The 17,913-nt window shown below is 31.1% G+C and overlaps 1 protein-coding gene across 4 annotated transcripts in view; it reads left to right on the forward strand.

Annotated features, from left to right (window-relative positions):
- Positions 1-13,149, forward strand: part of KYNU (kynureninase) — a 109,389-nt gene extending 96,240 nt beyond the window's left edge. For all 4 annotated transcript variants that reach the window (XM_039855288.1, XM_039855287.1, XM_039855286.1 and 1 more), the window contains 4 exons: positions 285-337; positions 2,164-2,249; positions 7,834-8,064; positions 9,994-13,149. In XM_039855288.1, coding sequence (XP_039711222.1) covers positions 285-337; positions 2,164-2,249; positions 7,834-8,064; positions 9,994-10,131 — 508 coding nt within the window. In that variant the 3' untranslated portion in view covers positions 10,132-13,149. The remainder of the gene's footprint in view (positions 1-284; positions 338-2,163; positions 2,250-7,833; positions 8,065-9,993) is intronic.
- Positions 13,150-17,913: the final 4,764 nt, after the last annotated feature.

The following is a 17,913-nucleotide window of genomic DNA, read 5'->3' on the forward strand; positions in this document are numbered from 1 at the left end:
TTTTAAAATCTAAAAAAAAAAGTTTTTGTTCATTTTATTTTAAATAAGAAAAATCATAATTATATATAGCTCTTCAGATGACCTAACTTCACAAAACAATATAACTAGTAATATGAATAAATTGATTTTATCCTCATTCTTGATAAGGTTATAAAAATTGTCTTAGGATATCATATAGAATTTAAGTATTTGATGACTTGTATCACAAATGATTTCAATATGATTTCTATATTAATTGTGATTATTTTTATAGACTACAGTATCTAATGTTATCTATATTTTAGGTTAGTGGGATGGTTTGGCCATGAACTCAGCACCAGATTTAAAATGGATTGCAGTAAGTGTATTCAATTTTACTTCACAAGTCATTTTATTTTAACTTCATTTTACTTTTCATCTGTCTTTGTATGATGTGTAATATACATGCCTCATGAAGAGAGCACTTTGAAAATGCCACTGAGAATTTTTAAAATAAGAAGTGACATTTCCAGAGTGTAAGACTAAGTGTTTATAGATTTTAGCATGATTTTGAGTCTATCCCTTTGTCGAGAGATAAGAAGAAGTGAAATCTAACATAAGGGACCCAGATCTCATCAATATGGAGTACTCAAAACAGTGGGCAGTGAGGACGAGAAAGAACTTTTGGCTAGCAGTTAGACTCAGAGGGATTTAAGTGTCAGTCCCACTGCTTAATAGTTTTGTGATGCTGCACAAGTTATATCACCTTTGTTTTTCTTCTCACATATTTAACGTGAATAATGTCTGTTTCAGGATTTGATTTAAAGGTAAGACAAGTTCAAAGCCATAAACCAAGTAGCACAGAGCAGTGCTATTTAAGAAATGTTCATTTTTATCTTTCTCTTCTCCCAAATTTTCCTCCTTTTGTAGCTTTGCCACATACTAAACAGTAGCAGTTACACCCCAGTTGGGAAGAAATGAAAGTACACCACGCACAGGATGCTCCTAAAGTTTCCTAATTCTTTTCCTCAGTTACTCTATCTCTAATCATATGGGATGCAGAAATCTTCGTAGTTTGAAAGTTCAACATAAACAAACGCGATCCTATTTTAAATATATTCACATTTGCAACAACCGAGATGCAAAGAATCAAGATGAGCTCTTCTAGTCCAATAAGGAAACTAGTATTTTATCTAGGTTGCTAAAATAATTAACTCTGTTATTATGCAAGTTACTTAAATTCTTTGTGCTGAGTTTTCTATCTGTAAATGAAGGAATTGGATTTGATCAGAGAGCAAAGTTTTTCTGCGAAGGACCAGACAGAAGATATTTTAAGCTTTGGGGGCTATACTATCTCCATGGTATATACTCAACTATGCCATTGTAGTGCTAAAGCATAGACATACATAATGAATAAGTGTGACTATGATCCAATAAAACTTTATTTATAAAAATGAGTAGTGGGCCTATTTGGCCCATAGGACATAGTTTGCCTAATCCTAGATTAGATAAATCTCTAGAGACCCAGAATATTTTGAAATTCTCTCAGTCAGTCTTAGTTTTAATTTGATCTCTAACAACTCTATTGGATTTAACTTTCTATTATTCAATCTAATTAATTCTAGTTAGGATAATATCTGTATTAATTCATCTTTTTCATATTTCATACTTAGCAAGATTACTTTTTATGCCTCCCTCTTTTCTTTCCCTAAGAAAAGCCACTCAACCTAATAATTCTAGTGCTAAAAGTCACCTTCATAGGTCATTTCATTTATATGCATGCCTTTGGGCAATGTTACAATTATAAGCCATTTAAATTCTGATATTTTCCTCTCATTGACATGGTTTCATAATAGAAAAAAAGCAAAGCATGGAGTAGAACAAGGAATACTGGTTTAGGAATGAAAGAGCAGAAGGTGGAGTCTAGAAAAGCTTCTAGGAGAGGTCATTTTTATTTTATGTCTAATGGCTCTAGTGTTTGGTAGTCTGTTGAAATGTGAGGCAGGAGAGACGGACAATGTAGGTGAAGAGGAAATATGCCAGTATTTTAGGTCCATAGAGTTTCTCTTAAATATCTCAGAAATTTTAGGAATAAAAGTTTTAAAATCTTATCTTTTTCTCTACAACTTTATTAGCATTTTTAAAAAATCTATAAAGGTCATTTTATGATACATTATATAAAATAACATGATATTAATTTTTCAGAATTGCAGTTAATCTCTGGGGCCAATGGATTTCGAATTTCAAATCCTCCCATTTTGTTGGTTTGTGCCTTACAAGCTAGTTTAGAGGTAAGTAATTTATGGTTCAACCTTCCCACATCTTTACCTTTTTCTTTATCTGGTTGTGACATATTTTAGTACTTTCTCTGCTAATCATCAAGATTATAATTATTCACTATGCACAAACAATGTGCCAAGGATAGTGTTCTCTTTTAGATAGTGACCATGTGCTAATTGTCACCTTTTATTTATATCTCCAGCCCCAGCAAAATGCTTGGCACATTGTTGGAACTTAATAAAGATTAAATAGAACAGACCTGTGGAGACGTATTTTTAGTTCCACTTAGAATTTATGTGAACTTGAATAAGTTATTTAATTTTCTATTGGTCTCTCTGTATACAAAATATGTATGCAATATTTAGTTCTTGATTCAATCATTCACCATTTATTTATTAAGAAAGTACTATGTGCTAGACATTGTTGTGATTACTGGGGACTCTGCTTCTATTCCATGAATCGGTGAACTGACAAAGTATCATGTGACAAAGTTAAAGGAAGATCAACTTTAAGGAGGGGAAAATAAAACTATCTCATGAGGTAGGGTGGATTTATTTTTTAAACTCAGGTTTCTATGTCATTGTATTCATGTATAATCTCTACTCTTACTGAATCAATATTTTTCTTTAAATTCATTAATATTTTTACTTAAAAAAGTTAGTCTCACCTGAATAATAATATCCAAGGAATCGGTTTTTATAGACTACAGTATTTCTAGATATTTATATCAGTCTATTTCTATAAATCTAAATACTTATCCATATCTGTATTTACCTATCTTTGTATTCTAATTATTTAAATATTAATTAATTTTTGGGTGAGACTAAAGTTGTTAAATCTATTTTTAATAATTACATACTATATGATAACAATATTAATATATTTAAGAAAAATATATCTTATATACACATATTTAAGTAAAATATATTTTAAGTAAATATACATATATATTTTAATAGAGATTTAAAATATATAGCTATTCAAATAAAAAATCAATATTTTTAAGTTTAAAAAGCTAGTTTATAATATTTTGGAGTATTCCAGCATGACTGGATAAAGACTTCCAAAATCTCTTCTAAACCTGTGTGTATTCTAGGATTGTGATCACTTATAGCAGTTTCTCATTTCGGCCACTGGATGGCATTGTCAAGTTCCTCTGTTTTTATACAACTTCACCACTACTAGGTCGTGGGAATCAACTCATTTCATTTCATCTCAGTTTAAAGAGCACCTACTCAGTATGACCACTAGATGGAGCTTGTGCTGTTTTTACTTTTTGGCAGTGTTTTGTTTTGTTTGTTTTTAAGTTGAAATAGACCCAGTAACAAGATTTTTCAATCAGTGATATATTTTTTTGGGGGGGAGGGGGGAGAAGGCAATCTGCTTAAAAAATTGATAATGCCTTTTGAGTTGTTCTTACAATATGTAGAGAGACTCTTGTTAAACATTTTAAAACAAAATAAAGTTTTGCTTACTCTGCAAATTTATATCAGGGAGAAGATTACATTATCAAAAAAGGCACCAAGGAATACCTTAGAAAGAGCTAGAACCTAAAGCTATTTCTCCTGAATTTCCTTATCTTTGCAAATGACTTCTCAATCATATCTAGAAATTTTCTTTTTAACACTCTCACTTTGGTATATTTGCTGCAGTGAGCAGGCTCTTCTCCAGTATTCACTCCTCTGCCATGGGAAGAGTCAGATTATTATTCTCCTCACCACTAGTTTCCTACTACACTGTATTATAGTCATCTAAATAAGATTTTATTCTCAGCTGGAATCTGAAGACTGATTTATTATTTTTTTTTAATATCTAAATTTAAACTTAGCAAAAAGATCCTAAGAGCCACAAGAAGAGAGATATACACTTCTCTGGAGTTTCTTATCACCTAAGTATTTCTCTAGAGTGTCTTGAAAATACCTCACTTAAGTAACTCACTGTTGAGGCTATGCTCTAACCGAAATTATATTTAGGTAATCAAACATTATGTTGAAGAAAGTGTTTTAAGGAATTCTTCCTTCCCATTATAACTCGTAAAATTCTGAAATTACAAAATAATACATTTCATTGCTTTCCATTCTCTACCTGTTAAAATGTCCTACTTTCTAGATCTTTCTGAGTTTTCTATATGGTAAATTAATTATGGTAAATTTCTTTATATTGCTGCCTCGTAATCATTTATACAATACTTTTAAAAAATATTGTGGATCAAGGTAAAGAGCACTAGGGTACAAACTAAGTGGCAAATATTCCATCCCTATGGGGAGACTGTATCTTACACAAGTGACAATTACTCTTTAATTCATTCGCTTCAATTTTTAAATGAAGATGTTTGAAACAGATTATTTTAGAGGTACCCTCAATCATTCAATTACTAACCTGAAATTAAATAATACTTATATTGTGTTTTGGTCACTTTTTTTTTTTATGTAGTAATATGCAGACAATTTTCAGACCCTTTCAGTACAGGCATTTATAATGAAATAAATAGCATCAAAGTACAAAATTAGAGGATTCAACTAAAATACATGGTAAATCAGAAGAAATGTAGTATGTATTTCTTCAAAAAGTTTTTAGGGAGCCAATTTTAAGAATTTAAGAGAAAAAAATATAACAATTGAAAACAGCATTCTATACTTATTTTTCCTTTTTAAATTTAACTTTTCTAGCTTTGTATTCATTTTACTCAGTAAGAAAAATAATCCAAGTAGTTGAAACTCTGCCAAGAATCAAAGCTGAATATTTTCAAACTACACTTTTTAATTTTTTACATTTTTTAAAAAAATATTCTTTTTCAGTACTGAAAGCACAGAAATAATGAGAAGCAAAAAAAAAAAAAAAGATATTTACTCCATTTTCCTGTTAACTCCTTCTATCAGCCCCTCTTAATGTTTTTACATTAGACCTCAGAAGAGACTTTGACGCTTTATGAGAAGAATTTAAGAGTACTTCCGAATGCAGCTGCCCTTGTTATGGTTGTATGTGAAAAATAGTTTTACATTTAAAAGTTATTTTATTGTTATCAAAGAGTAACTATGTTAAATTGAGATATTTGTCATAAAAATTTGATATCTAGTTATTAAAAGACATTTGTAAGAGCAAAGCCTCCTGTAAAAAATCTATGAACTTAAATAATATTCCCCAAAGTCCTCTGAACCTACAAATGTAAACTGACATATCATTAAAAGTATTAGTTCACACATTATCCCCATCTGCATCTTGTGCGGCTCATATCAGAACCAGAAAATTTTCTAGAATTATATGGTAATTAAAATTCCTTTAAATAATTATTAATTTCCAAAGAGAAGCTTGGAGAAAAGATTTATCTTATATTTTTAATTCTAAATTTGATAGTCAAAACACTGATTGGCAGCACCTTGCCTGTCCCTGCTCCTGTCTTCTGTAAGTACACTAACTCTTGATCTGGATCGCTTGTCCCAAAACTTGGAGGTGTTCCTTTGAGTCCTCATTGTGCCAGATGTGCTTACATTCTGTTTTACAAAAGAAAATGAAGAGATGCCTTTTACCAAAACTTATATAACTGAGGTTACTTGAGTCCTAGAACTGTACAGTAATCCCCCCTTATCTGCAGGGGTTACATTTTAAGACCTTCAGGGATGCCTGAAACCACAGATAGTATCAAACCCTATATATACTATTTTTTCTTATACATACATACCTGCAATAAAGTTTAATTTATAAATTAGGCACAGTAAGAGATAAATAATAACGTCTAAAAATAGAATAATTATAACATTATATATTATAATAAAAGTTATGTGAATATGGTCTCTCTCTCAAAATGTCTTGTACAATAGTCATCCTTGTTCACACTTTTTTTCACAGTTTCACAGATAGAAGATTCATTTTTCTGTAGATCTTAGCAACCTCAGCATACAATTCTTTTTATTTCTTTATTAAGTTGAGAACCTTCAGCTTTTCACTTAAAGGAAGCACTTTACAGGTTCTCTTTGACATATCTGAATTGTCAGCATCACTACTCTTGTGCTTTGGGGTTGCTATTAAGTAAAATAAGTGTGACTTGAATACAAGCACTGTGATACTGTAATAGTCGATCTGATAACCTAGACCTCTACTAAGAGACTAAGGAGTAGGAGCATATACAAGTAGAGATGCTAGGCAAAGGGGTGATTCAGGTCCCAGGCAGGATGGAACTGAACTGTGAAAGATTTCATCACACTGCTCAGAATAGTGCACAGTTTAAAACTTATGAATTGTTTATTTCTGGAATTTTCCATTTAGTATTTTCAAACTTACTTTGACAGAGGGCAACCAAAACTGTGGAAAATGAAACTACAAATGAGGGGAGACTACCATATTATTTACACTGCAGACCTCAGATGCCTTCTGAAACAAAGCTTTCAGCTTCTACTGGCAGCTGATCTCTTCCCCAACGGCAGACATAGTCTGTGAGGTCTGGGTGGCAAAGGGAGACAGATACCACTCTATCCTCTGCTTCTTCTCTCCTCCTTAGATACTATTACTTTCACTACAACTCCCTTCCTCTCCTTCAGCCAAATGTACAGCCTCCATGCAATAAAGGTAAAGAAAATGTATGCCCAGATGGCTTGCGTTCTATTAGAATGCCTGCCCACACTTGGATACATATATACAGAAATAACTGTTTTCATAGGCTTTATAGTCTAGATATCACCAAATGGCCCTATCTTTGCTCTGTGGCATAACATGATACAGAAAATGAACATTAAGTGAACATCGCACTCTGCAGTTCATTCAGTTCTTATATGTAGGATATATTTTCAAACTCTATTTGACCTTAAGAGATAAGCTAGAAAAGCATGTCTGTTCTGACCTCTAATGTTCCAACGCCGGTGATTGTGTGCCCTTGTCATTCATCTTACTATAAGACACTTCAGGCAGAAAACAGCAGTATTCTCAGACCCATGCTAGAATTTAGCATGGAAAAAAAATGATATAAGAAGAAAGATAGAAAAAAAAGAAAGAAAGCCTAAACGTTTCAGCACTCATAAATGTGTTGTCTAACATTTTTCGCTTCCTTGTCTGACAAAACTTAGATTTATTATTTAACTGCTTGTTTTCTTACTGTTAAACTGGGGAAGATTTAGGAATTATAAGTAATATTGGGAATACTGCCTTTTACATATGCATTTACATTTAGTTCTTATTGCATTATTTTGTGAACCAAACAAATTTTACATCAAAATAGAAAAAAGACTTCTTGATTATGATTGTAAAAAGTGGTTTTGGAGAAAAAGCTTAAATTTTACGTATTTAAATGTACTTATTAAGGGATATTTATACTAATTATACTAAGCTAACCTGAGAAACATTATATCAACTTTTTTCTTCTTTTACAAGTATTGTTTAAATCACATTTTTACAGTTTTTCTGACATGGAAACTTTGCATTCAGTTTTTAATGGCAAAGAATATATAAGAGGACATGTTTTTACAAAAAGACTCTTTAAAATGAGATTATTATTGGAGAGATTAAAAATGGTCATTTCTCTTTTTTATGCATGATTTATAGTTAATTTTTGCTTCTTTGTAAATCAACAAGATATTGTAAATCTGATTGTTTCTCATTCTACAGATCTTTAGGGAAGCAACTATGAAAGCACTGAGAAGAAAATCTATTTTGCTAACTGGTTATCTGGAATACATGATTAAACATTACTATGGAAAAGATAAAACAGAAACCAAGAAACCAGTTGTGAACATAATTACTCCATCTCATATAGAGGACCGTGGCTGCCTGCTAACATTGACATTTTCTGTTCCAGTAAAATATATATTGGAAGAACTAGAAAAAAGAGGAGTAGTTGTAAGTAATCTCTTGCTTTGCTACCATGTTTTCTCTATTAGTTGCATGTTAGGGATAAAATTTGGATTCTTTGGTTTATTCACTGTTGCATGTTATTTCACATCAATCAGTCAGTTAGTAAGGATAAATTAAGTGCCAACTAAATATTCAGCACTTGCTAATTGAAGGCATAGAGATCTGTCATTTTTGATAAAAGAGAAGAAACCACAAATTTTGGATATATGAAACAGTTTTATGTCATGTATTCATTCTTTTCATTACAGTTTGGGCAGAAAATATTGTTTCATCATAATCAGTTAAGACACATTTTCATTAGTTTTCATTAATTAAAGCTCCAATATGTACTTATTGAATAAATAAAATTTTAAAATCATATAAGTATGGTGGAGGTGGAGAGAAGTCAGTCTTATTTAGTTGTTTGATTGAACTGTTATTTCACTAGTTTCACTGAAATCATAAAAGATACAGAGATACATCTCAGGAGTGTTAACATTGTATGGAATAATTTTTATTTTTAACCATTGGGCATGACTAGCCTTCTTAGTCTTCTGAAGGGAACTAATAAGTGTTAATGAAATAATTTCAGGGAAAAATGGCAATAACATATCCATTGCCAGTGGTAATGTATTCTAGGAACTTCTCCACTCATGTGGTCCTCTAAAACTTTAGAAGAGATAACAGTAGCTTCTGGAGGAACAAATCAGAATATCAGCATTCTAAATCAAACTCTATGTCCAAGCTATATGCTCTCAGGGAAATTAGTTAACATCTATTGGCTTGAGACTTCTTATCTGTTTTTTGGGTGTAAAAATACTTACCTCAAAAAGTTGTTATGGGAATCAAATGGACCAGCATACATAAACCATTTACTATATTGTCCAGCCTATACTGTGTGTTTCTTAAGATAGTCTTAGTGATCATCAGGCTAGGCCAAACTATCTAGGCCCAATTCATAACATTTCAGCATTCCCACTGTAAATCAAAACTAATTTTAGACTTTAATAACGAAAAAAAGTATTTATTTGAGCAAAAAGGACTGTAACCTGGGAGACATAGGTTCAAGTAGCAACCTAAATTGTTTCCCCTAGAAACAAAGGGGAGGTTACTGCCCAGGTTCCAAATTATGTCCATTTTATGCAAATGAGGTATCCAAATGATACAGTTCTGATTGGTCAGTATAGGTGCAAATGAAGATATAATTTGTTTAGTTCTGATTGGATGTGACAAGTTTCAGTCTATTGGTAAAAAGATGAAACCAGGGTTTCTCTGAAGTTGTTCACTCAGAGGGCATAACTAAGTGGGACAGAGTGCCAGAAACCAAGGATTTGGTCTGAGGTTTTTCCTGGTATACAGAGTACATGAGGAGCCCTTGTTAGCACAAGGCCTCTAGACTTTTATTATTCACAATTTGGAACCTCAGTTGACCATGGGAGTTCATCTCCGCAAATGGTTTCACATCAAATAAATTTTTTTTCTTAGGGTCTACACCAGGAATACAGCTAACTCCTCACCTGCAAGATTAGGGATTAAAGAATTAAATGTAAGAATAATTGACTAAAACTGTCCAGAACAGTCTGAGGTTGTCATTCATTTAAACGTGTCCAAGAGTCCAGGCTTTTCAGAGTCTCCCCACAGACAAATTATACATATGATCTATTGAATGCTTAAAGAAGATCATTGCTGAGTGGACTTCAGGAAAATGCTTTTGGATATTCATTAAACAACCCACTAATGTTTTAATTAATTAAAATTATGAAGAGAACTTCAAATAATCTAGAAACACTATATTTTACTTAAAGTGAAAAAATTTGCTTATATATTAGTTTTTAGGGAAATTGACATGATTGTTTCAGTAAGTTAATCTTGAATATAGATTTTTATTGTGGAATAATGCTGACATTTTTGTGGCTTTATTTTTTTCCCCCACAGTGTGACAAGCGAGAAAATGGCATACGAGTGGCTCCAGTTCCTCTCTACAATTCTTTCCATGATGTTTATAAATTTATCAATCTGCTCAATTCTGTACTTGAATCTGCAGAAATAAAAAGAAAAATGAATGTCGTCTAGAACAAATTAAGCAAATAATACTTAAAACTGCTGTGATTATTTTATTATTATTATTATTATTCAAGTTTTAATAAGTGGAAGCATTTTAAAAACTGATTACATGTAACTGGCCATGAATTGTATACTTCACAAAAAAAAAAACTGATACAATTTTTCTGAAAATCTAGGTCTCTGAGGAATCTACATGGCTGTCCAATTTTTTGGTATTTTACGGATCAAGGTCTTCATTGGTTCAAATATTATGTATATAGTCTTGATTAGCCTATTACATTTCATAGTCAGTGAAATGTTTTTGTTAGTTAATTTATAATTTGGCAATTTTATAATATATGTAAAATTTTTGTGTCAATTTTAGAAATATTATTATAGTTTTAATTTACCAGTTTCTTATAAACACTATAGTTGAAAAGTCTGATATATGTATAATTTTGCAATATTTCCCCCAACTCTAATCTAAGGAACAGAAAATAAATTTTCTAGGTCAATGGTTTTCAAATTTTTTTGGCTACAATCCAAACTGAGAAATATATCTAATATCAGAGACCTGTATATTAGATATATACAGGTGCATGTGCTTTATTTCATTTATCTTAATATTTTAACATCTGTGAAAGAAAAATCTTTCAATTTTCAATCAACAGCTTCTCACAGCTGCCTGCCATTGGCCAGTTTTTGCCATTACTATACCTGAAATTAGCATGTTTTTCACAGTGAATAGATAACATTTTACAGTCTATTTAAAATGACGTACATAGCAAAAACAAAGTTTCTTAAATTATTTAGCTGTGATCTGTTATTTATTATTCTAATTTATCTCATTAAAACAAATGTTGGTTGCAACTCATTAAATTGACTTCTCCACCCACCCTTGAGTCCTAATCCGTTTTTCAGTTGGGCTCCCTTTATATAATGTTATCAGAATCTCTCTTTTTTTTTTTAATGGGAACTTCCCCTGATTAAAAAAACAAAACAAACAAACAAACAAAAAACTTTGAATGTTGCTCTATCACTAAAATAATAAAACAACTCACTCCAAGATACTTGCATTTGAAGATTAGAATTAGGAAATGAGAGCTTCATCTCTTGACTTCTATCTCAAATCTATGGACCTTCCCTTACCCGCTATGAAAACCACAGTTACATTCAGCCCTGAGGGACTTCCCTAGTTTTCAGCTGTTGATGTCATAACCACTATTCATGGATTAGCAAAATAGTCTACATTTGTATATATTAGCATCAAGAAAGAGTCACTATGGCATAATTATTACTCTATTGAAACAAATTTGAATGAAATTAACTTGAGCAACTTTGGATGATAGAGTTAAATAAAAAGATACTACAGAACTCCTTTACCAAGACCAATAACTACTAATATTTATTGAGAACCTACCATGTACTATGTACTGTGCTACTCTATATGTTATCTTGAGTGATTGCATAATTGCTTTAGCAAAGCTTCCCACTCTAACTTTTGCCAAAGTTTATCCTCATAGATGAAAAAGTTCTAAAAAACTTAAAATTCAACCATATATGAGGTCATGTAGAAGGAATTGTTTTTGAACCTCACAATAAAAGTGGTAAAAAAAAATAAAAAAATAAAAGTCACAGTTTCAGCTCTCACGGAACATATAGCTTAATGGGAAAACAGATAGTGTGTGTGTGTGTGTGTGTATCCAAGTAAATATATAATTATAAGCTAACTTCTATAAAAGACAGACATGATACTATAAAAGAAAAATCTCAGGGATATTAATTAGTTGGCAAGGGAAGGTGTATGAAGGTATTCATAGTTGAGGCTCTAAAATATTTCATGCTAATCACATTAAAATTACATAGAATTATACCATATATACAAACCATTCAAAGCATAATTGGCACTGTGTCCTCATCACTAACATTATGAAATAGAGCATTAGAAATTCCCTTTCACCCAGCTTGCATTCCTCTCCCTTCCCAATTGAGAAATAATTATCAAATTATATTTTGAGTTAATCATTTTCTTACTTTCTTTAAAGTTTTATACCTTTGTATGTACCCATAAAAATATATTAGCTAATTTTGCCTGTGTGTGGGCTTTGTATAAAGGTAATCATACTGTATATGTTCTTCTGCTTCTTTTGCTCAACTTCATATTTTTCGAGATTCATTCGTTGCATATTCTCTTTTCATTCATTTCCATTGCCACTCGCTATTTTTTATATAATTGGAATTATTAATTCATTCTACAACTGATGAACATATGAGTTATTCCAAATATTTTTTAAGATTGCAATAATGCTGCTCTTACATCCATTCAAAAGTTTTTCTAGGACATAGAACTGTGAAAATGCTGAATCATAGGGCATACACATGCTTAACTTTACTATGTAGTGGTTAAACTATTTTCCAAAGTGGTTGCATCAGTTTCCACTCTAAACAGTAGAATATGATAGAGAATAAATTTATAACTTCACACAAGTAGAAGGGAAAAACACAATGAGAACACACACACACACACACTGCAGTTAATGCTTCAGAAACCATCATTAAGCTGTATATTAAGCCAAGACTAGAATTTTACACTTGCTCAGTTCTTTCTGCCTTCATAGTCTCCTGAATTCTCCCCCTCATAGTTTTCTTCCTGATGAGCACTTCTTCAATAAAACATACTTATCTAAATCCCCATCTCAAGCTCTACATTTAGGGACCTCAATCTAAGACAGCATTTCCTTTATCAAGTCTTAATAATCATAAGTATTTTCTATTCTATATTTAATGTATGATAAATATACAGTTCTGTTTCTGTTGGTTTTTACATATAATACTGTCTCCCCATGAATATTGTAATTTTTAACTTTAAACTGCTCATTTACCTTAATCTTTTTGGAATTTTTGGGAATGCGTTGAAGTATGTTTCTCCAAAGATATTCATGTTTGTTTTTGACAGTTGTCCAGGATTATTTCTGACACAAGAACATTTTAAGTTCTTGTTTTAAGGATTTTCAGATCATATGAATAGTACGAAACTAGATGTATTAATCCATGCTTTCTCAATAACTCAAGCACATTTATATAAATACTAATTCTTTTATAATGATCCCCTGAGAGGTATTAGAATACATAGGGTTGTTTGCATATCACTAAATTATACTTATTATACAAAACTGACTGCAGAATATGCTAGGTGTGAGGTCAATGACTTAATTTCAAATTTAAAAAATTAACTTTTACTGCAGCTATTTTCTGCTCAATAACATTTTACTTACTCTTAAGTTCAAAACTATATGGGTATATATTCAAAGTGTGTTATGTCTGTTTCATACACTAAAATTAATAGAGCACTGATTTTTAACTAAATGGATTTTTTTCATAATCTTAAGAAAGAAACACGCAAAAACTGTGGAAGCATCACATCATAAAGCACAACATGGAAATCACTGGATTAGGGCACCCTATTACTGAGATGATAAATTTGATATTTGTATGGGCCATTAGCATGTGCATTATGTGTTTGAGAAAGATAAATAGTATGTTTCTTGCCCTCTGATAATGTTTAAGCTCAGCAAGATATATTCTCAAAGAAAAAAATAATAAAGAGGATCATTATAAAACAGATTTGAATATTTGTGATGTGTTTATTGCAATAATTATTTTTATTAATGCTCTGGTTTTTCAATTTTTGACTTTGTAAGGTATCTTCTGAGGTCTTTTGATATTACCTCAACTATTTTTTGATAACTTTATTGCTTTTAGATCGACAAGATGTCTTACCTTGTATATTTTCTACCTCAAATTTCACAGCACTCAATCTTCTAACAATACCCAATTCCTTTTGAGAGAGGTGGTATTTAGAAACCATAATCTAAACAGCAAGAATACTCATTGTAATTGTGTTGATTATTGTTTACAGGCTTTTCAGTTAACAGACTTGGAAAATACTTATTTTTCAGAGAAAATATATCTTCATTTTATATTTATATCTTAAATTCAATTAATAATAATAAGATTTATTATTTAACCTAATTGATTCATATTTTATCTTTTATGCTGATAAAAATCTTGGTTCTAATAATAGTAATTACTAGTTTTATCATATGTGTGTGTATATATACATTTAGTTTTAGAATTAGAAATATCAAAACTATTATGAATGATGTGATTAAAAGAGTTTAAATTTTTTTGAAGCTTTTTTTGTTTTGTTTTAAGAGTACATCTTATTAGAAATAGTAAGTCGAATTACTGTGATTTAAAGGTACTTGTAATAACTCTCCTCTGAGTAGTTACAACACCAAAATTACATACATCTTTGGGTTAACTACTTTGGAATTTTTTTTTAATCTTCATAAAATTCTTTAAAATTTTAAAATGCATTTCAGAATTGCATAAAATATTTAGATAATTCCAATTTTAAATCTGCAAAACAAAATACACTCAAAAAAGCTTGGATTGTGTTTCTATCCCCTTCACCCTATTCCCTCCCACTATCTGTATTTTTTTATGTTTTGCTTTATCCTATTACTTTATGTGTATTTATACATATATATAATTTCTAAATTTATATAAAATATAGGTAAATATATCTACATATATATGTAAAGGTCTTTCCAAAGTGGATAAATATATACACATACATGTTTCTTTTTCTTAGACATAAAAAAAATTGTAGAACATTTTCTCTACAGAAAATTACAGTTAATACTTAAGGAAGGAATAACAGAATTAGAAAATAATTATTTTCAACTCGTAATAGCATCATTGATTCAGGCAAAGGTGAAACATTAAAAATAAAGTTGATGAGAAACTAAACAGATGGGACATCAGATTGTTACCACCTGAACTCATTGATCAACATTAGTACCTCTAAAAATGGATCAACCTGTAACTATGTCCCTGATGTAATGCAATACGAAATACCATCACTTATGTAATATTCTCAATAAATAATACACCTAAATCCATTTGAACTTTTAGAATTATTTTCGGTCTATAAAAACTATGAAAAATGAAGGAAAAAGTTATATAACCCAACAAAGAAGAAAAAATGGGACATACTTCATGGCAGTTCATTGAGTTTTTCTTATAACAAGTCAATGGCACAAATAAAACAGGACAGGTGATGGAAAAGGAACAATGCTGGATTATGAGACTAAAGAAAAATAATAAGTAAATGCAATATGTGGACTTAGTTTGGGTCTCGATTCAAGGTTGGAGATAATTCTAAAATTTTCAGAATCAAGAGCATCTAATGTACTGGTTATGCCATTTACAACAACCTCCTTGGCCTTAAAAGGGCCTCAAAAACCCTCTCCCAGTGTCCCACCCAGGACCAAAATTGAGAATAACTTCATTGTCCTAAATCAAATGAAAATAATGCATTAAAGCCTAACTCCTCATAAAAGACAAACTAACATTAAATTCCTGGGCTTCGGTTGAAATTTCAAAAGCGTATATTCACAATATTATTTTAGATGAAGAAAACTACTGCATTTTTATGCCAATATTTACTAAACAGTGGTCTTAATTTTCTTTTCCTCAATAAGTAGAATTTTCACTTCATGCAACCCTCCTTGCATTCTACTGTGTTAAAACAACAAACTTGTCAAGAATGGAGACATTGCAGTGATATATATGGAATCTATGGGAGATGTTTTCTCTATGGGTTAAAGTAAGTAGTTGGATGAAAGTCAGTACATAGATGCTACAGCTGGTCTGGGGGAAAAATGGCAATTAAAGGGAAAAAAAAGGAACAAAAAGAGAGAATCACAGACATTCTTTTTTTAGGTGACAACAACAGAACCAAACTGTTTGAAACTGGTAACTGACTCCAAATGTCACATTTTTCACTGAATTCTAAGTAATATTGCTATTTCATAACTGTTATTTGGTTGTATTGATGGCCATATTAACTTATTTTATAACAAACTTGTTACATATATTTGTATACACTATATTTGTTACCTTTCTCTTACGTTTCTTTCCTTTAACAATACTTAGGATGACTGGAGGAAAAACCTGTTAAATGTTAGAGAACAGCCTTTTGAATGGTTTTTTGTCTTGCCACAGCCGACACATCCATTGTGATCAATTCATGCACTTCTCTGCAGTTTAACATTCAGTGCCCATGCGTTTAGCTATTCATTAGGAAATGTCATCTCCTTTAAAGATTTAAATGTATACTTGAGAAAGTAAAAAATAAAATAAGAAAACAAGAAAACAAAAGCTTTTAAAGTAGTTTCCCTGAGAAAGTTGGCTAACTTATAATCATTTTAAGGGAGCAAAATTACTGTATCCTGATCTATATTTCCAGGTAATATTAGTTATCTATCTCACAAAAAATAGTAGTAAGTAAATAAAGGTGGCATAAACATAGAAAGACCTCCAAATGATAAGGAACAAGAGTATGTGAAAGATGTCAGCGCACTTTCAAAGCTGGAAAGTAGAAGGAACCGACAGCAGGATGAAGAAAGCCAAAATATAATCCTCTTCTGAGAGAGGAAGATATCAAAGGGTAGCAATCTGATTCAGGTCAAAGAACCATTGAAATGTTTAGGAATTGGAGGTACCAGTTATTTCTGAAGGTCAGGATGCCTGGTCAGATGGAAAATAGGTGATTGAAAGCCTCAAATTAGCAGTTAGACCCCAGATCCCTCCCTTCAGCCTGTGCAACTGAAATATTGCATCTTCCCCACTTTAGAAAGTAAACTCTAGATTTACTGTAGTTCTAGATTTAGGGATGAGGACAGCCAGGGAGATCGATGAGCCATTTGACTGAAAATAGAATGACTTAGCAAAATTTTGCATTCTAAATGATGAAAGCCCTAATTCTCTTCCCTCCTTAACTCCCAAGAAATTATACATGCACAGAGGCTCATACCCACCTTCCTCCTTCCCTCTGAGAAAACGATCCAAATCCAATTGATAAGAACTGCAGATCTTTATATGTATCTCATGGTGGTATAATTCTGACCACCAATCAAAAATTTCTGCTCCTGCACAAAACGCTTGCACCTGGTTTTTAGAGTTCAGTTTTTAAAATGAATGGGCACAAAGTGTTACCAGACATTTGACAATAATATTTAAATTATATAATAGAATTAAAAAAAAAACTAAAGGAAACAAATAATATATTGGGACAAAAAGGAAAAAAAGGAGAAAAAAGAAACAAAAGCTATAATTAATATCTTCCAAGAGAAGAGAAAAACCATGAAAGAAAAATAAACTAGACACTTAAAAGGGTACAGAGAACAAGAAAAAAAACTCAAAAATTAAAAAGATATCAGAAATAAAAATTCAAAGGAAATTTTAGAACAATGCAACTGAGGAACTACCTTAAAAGCGAAACAAAAAAGATTAGATGATTAAAAAATTTATATGAGGTCAGCATTTGTGAGAGAATAGATAAAATAGAAAGGAGGAAATTATCAAAAATAAAAATCGCCCCATGAACTCTTCCCAACAGAAGGAAGTACTTTCAGAAGAGCCTCAATGAGTACTAAACATAATGCTTATTTTAAAAAACAAATCACATTATGGGAAAAACATAAGACGCTAAGGATAAAAAGAAAATTCTGAAAACTTTTACAGAGAAAATCAAATTACATTAAAAATATCAACTATCACAATGATATAGAGATTCTTACCACCAAATCTGAAAGATAGAGAACAACAGAGAACATCTGAGATTCGGATGAAAAATTATTTCCAATCGAGAAGTCTGTGGTAAGCCATGCTATCAATTGAATGTGAAATAATATAAAGATATGTTCAGATTAGCAAAGTTTTAGAATGTTTTCTTCCCATGTA

Source organism: Pteropus medius, unplaced genomic scaffold (assembly GCF_902729225.1).
Source record: "Pteropus medius unplaced genomic scaffold, Ma_sr-lr_union100, whole genome shotgun sequence".
Classification (NCBI taxonomy): Eukaryota; Metazoa; Chordata; class Mammalia; order Chiroptera; family Pteropodidae; genus Pteropus; species Pteropus medius.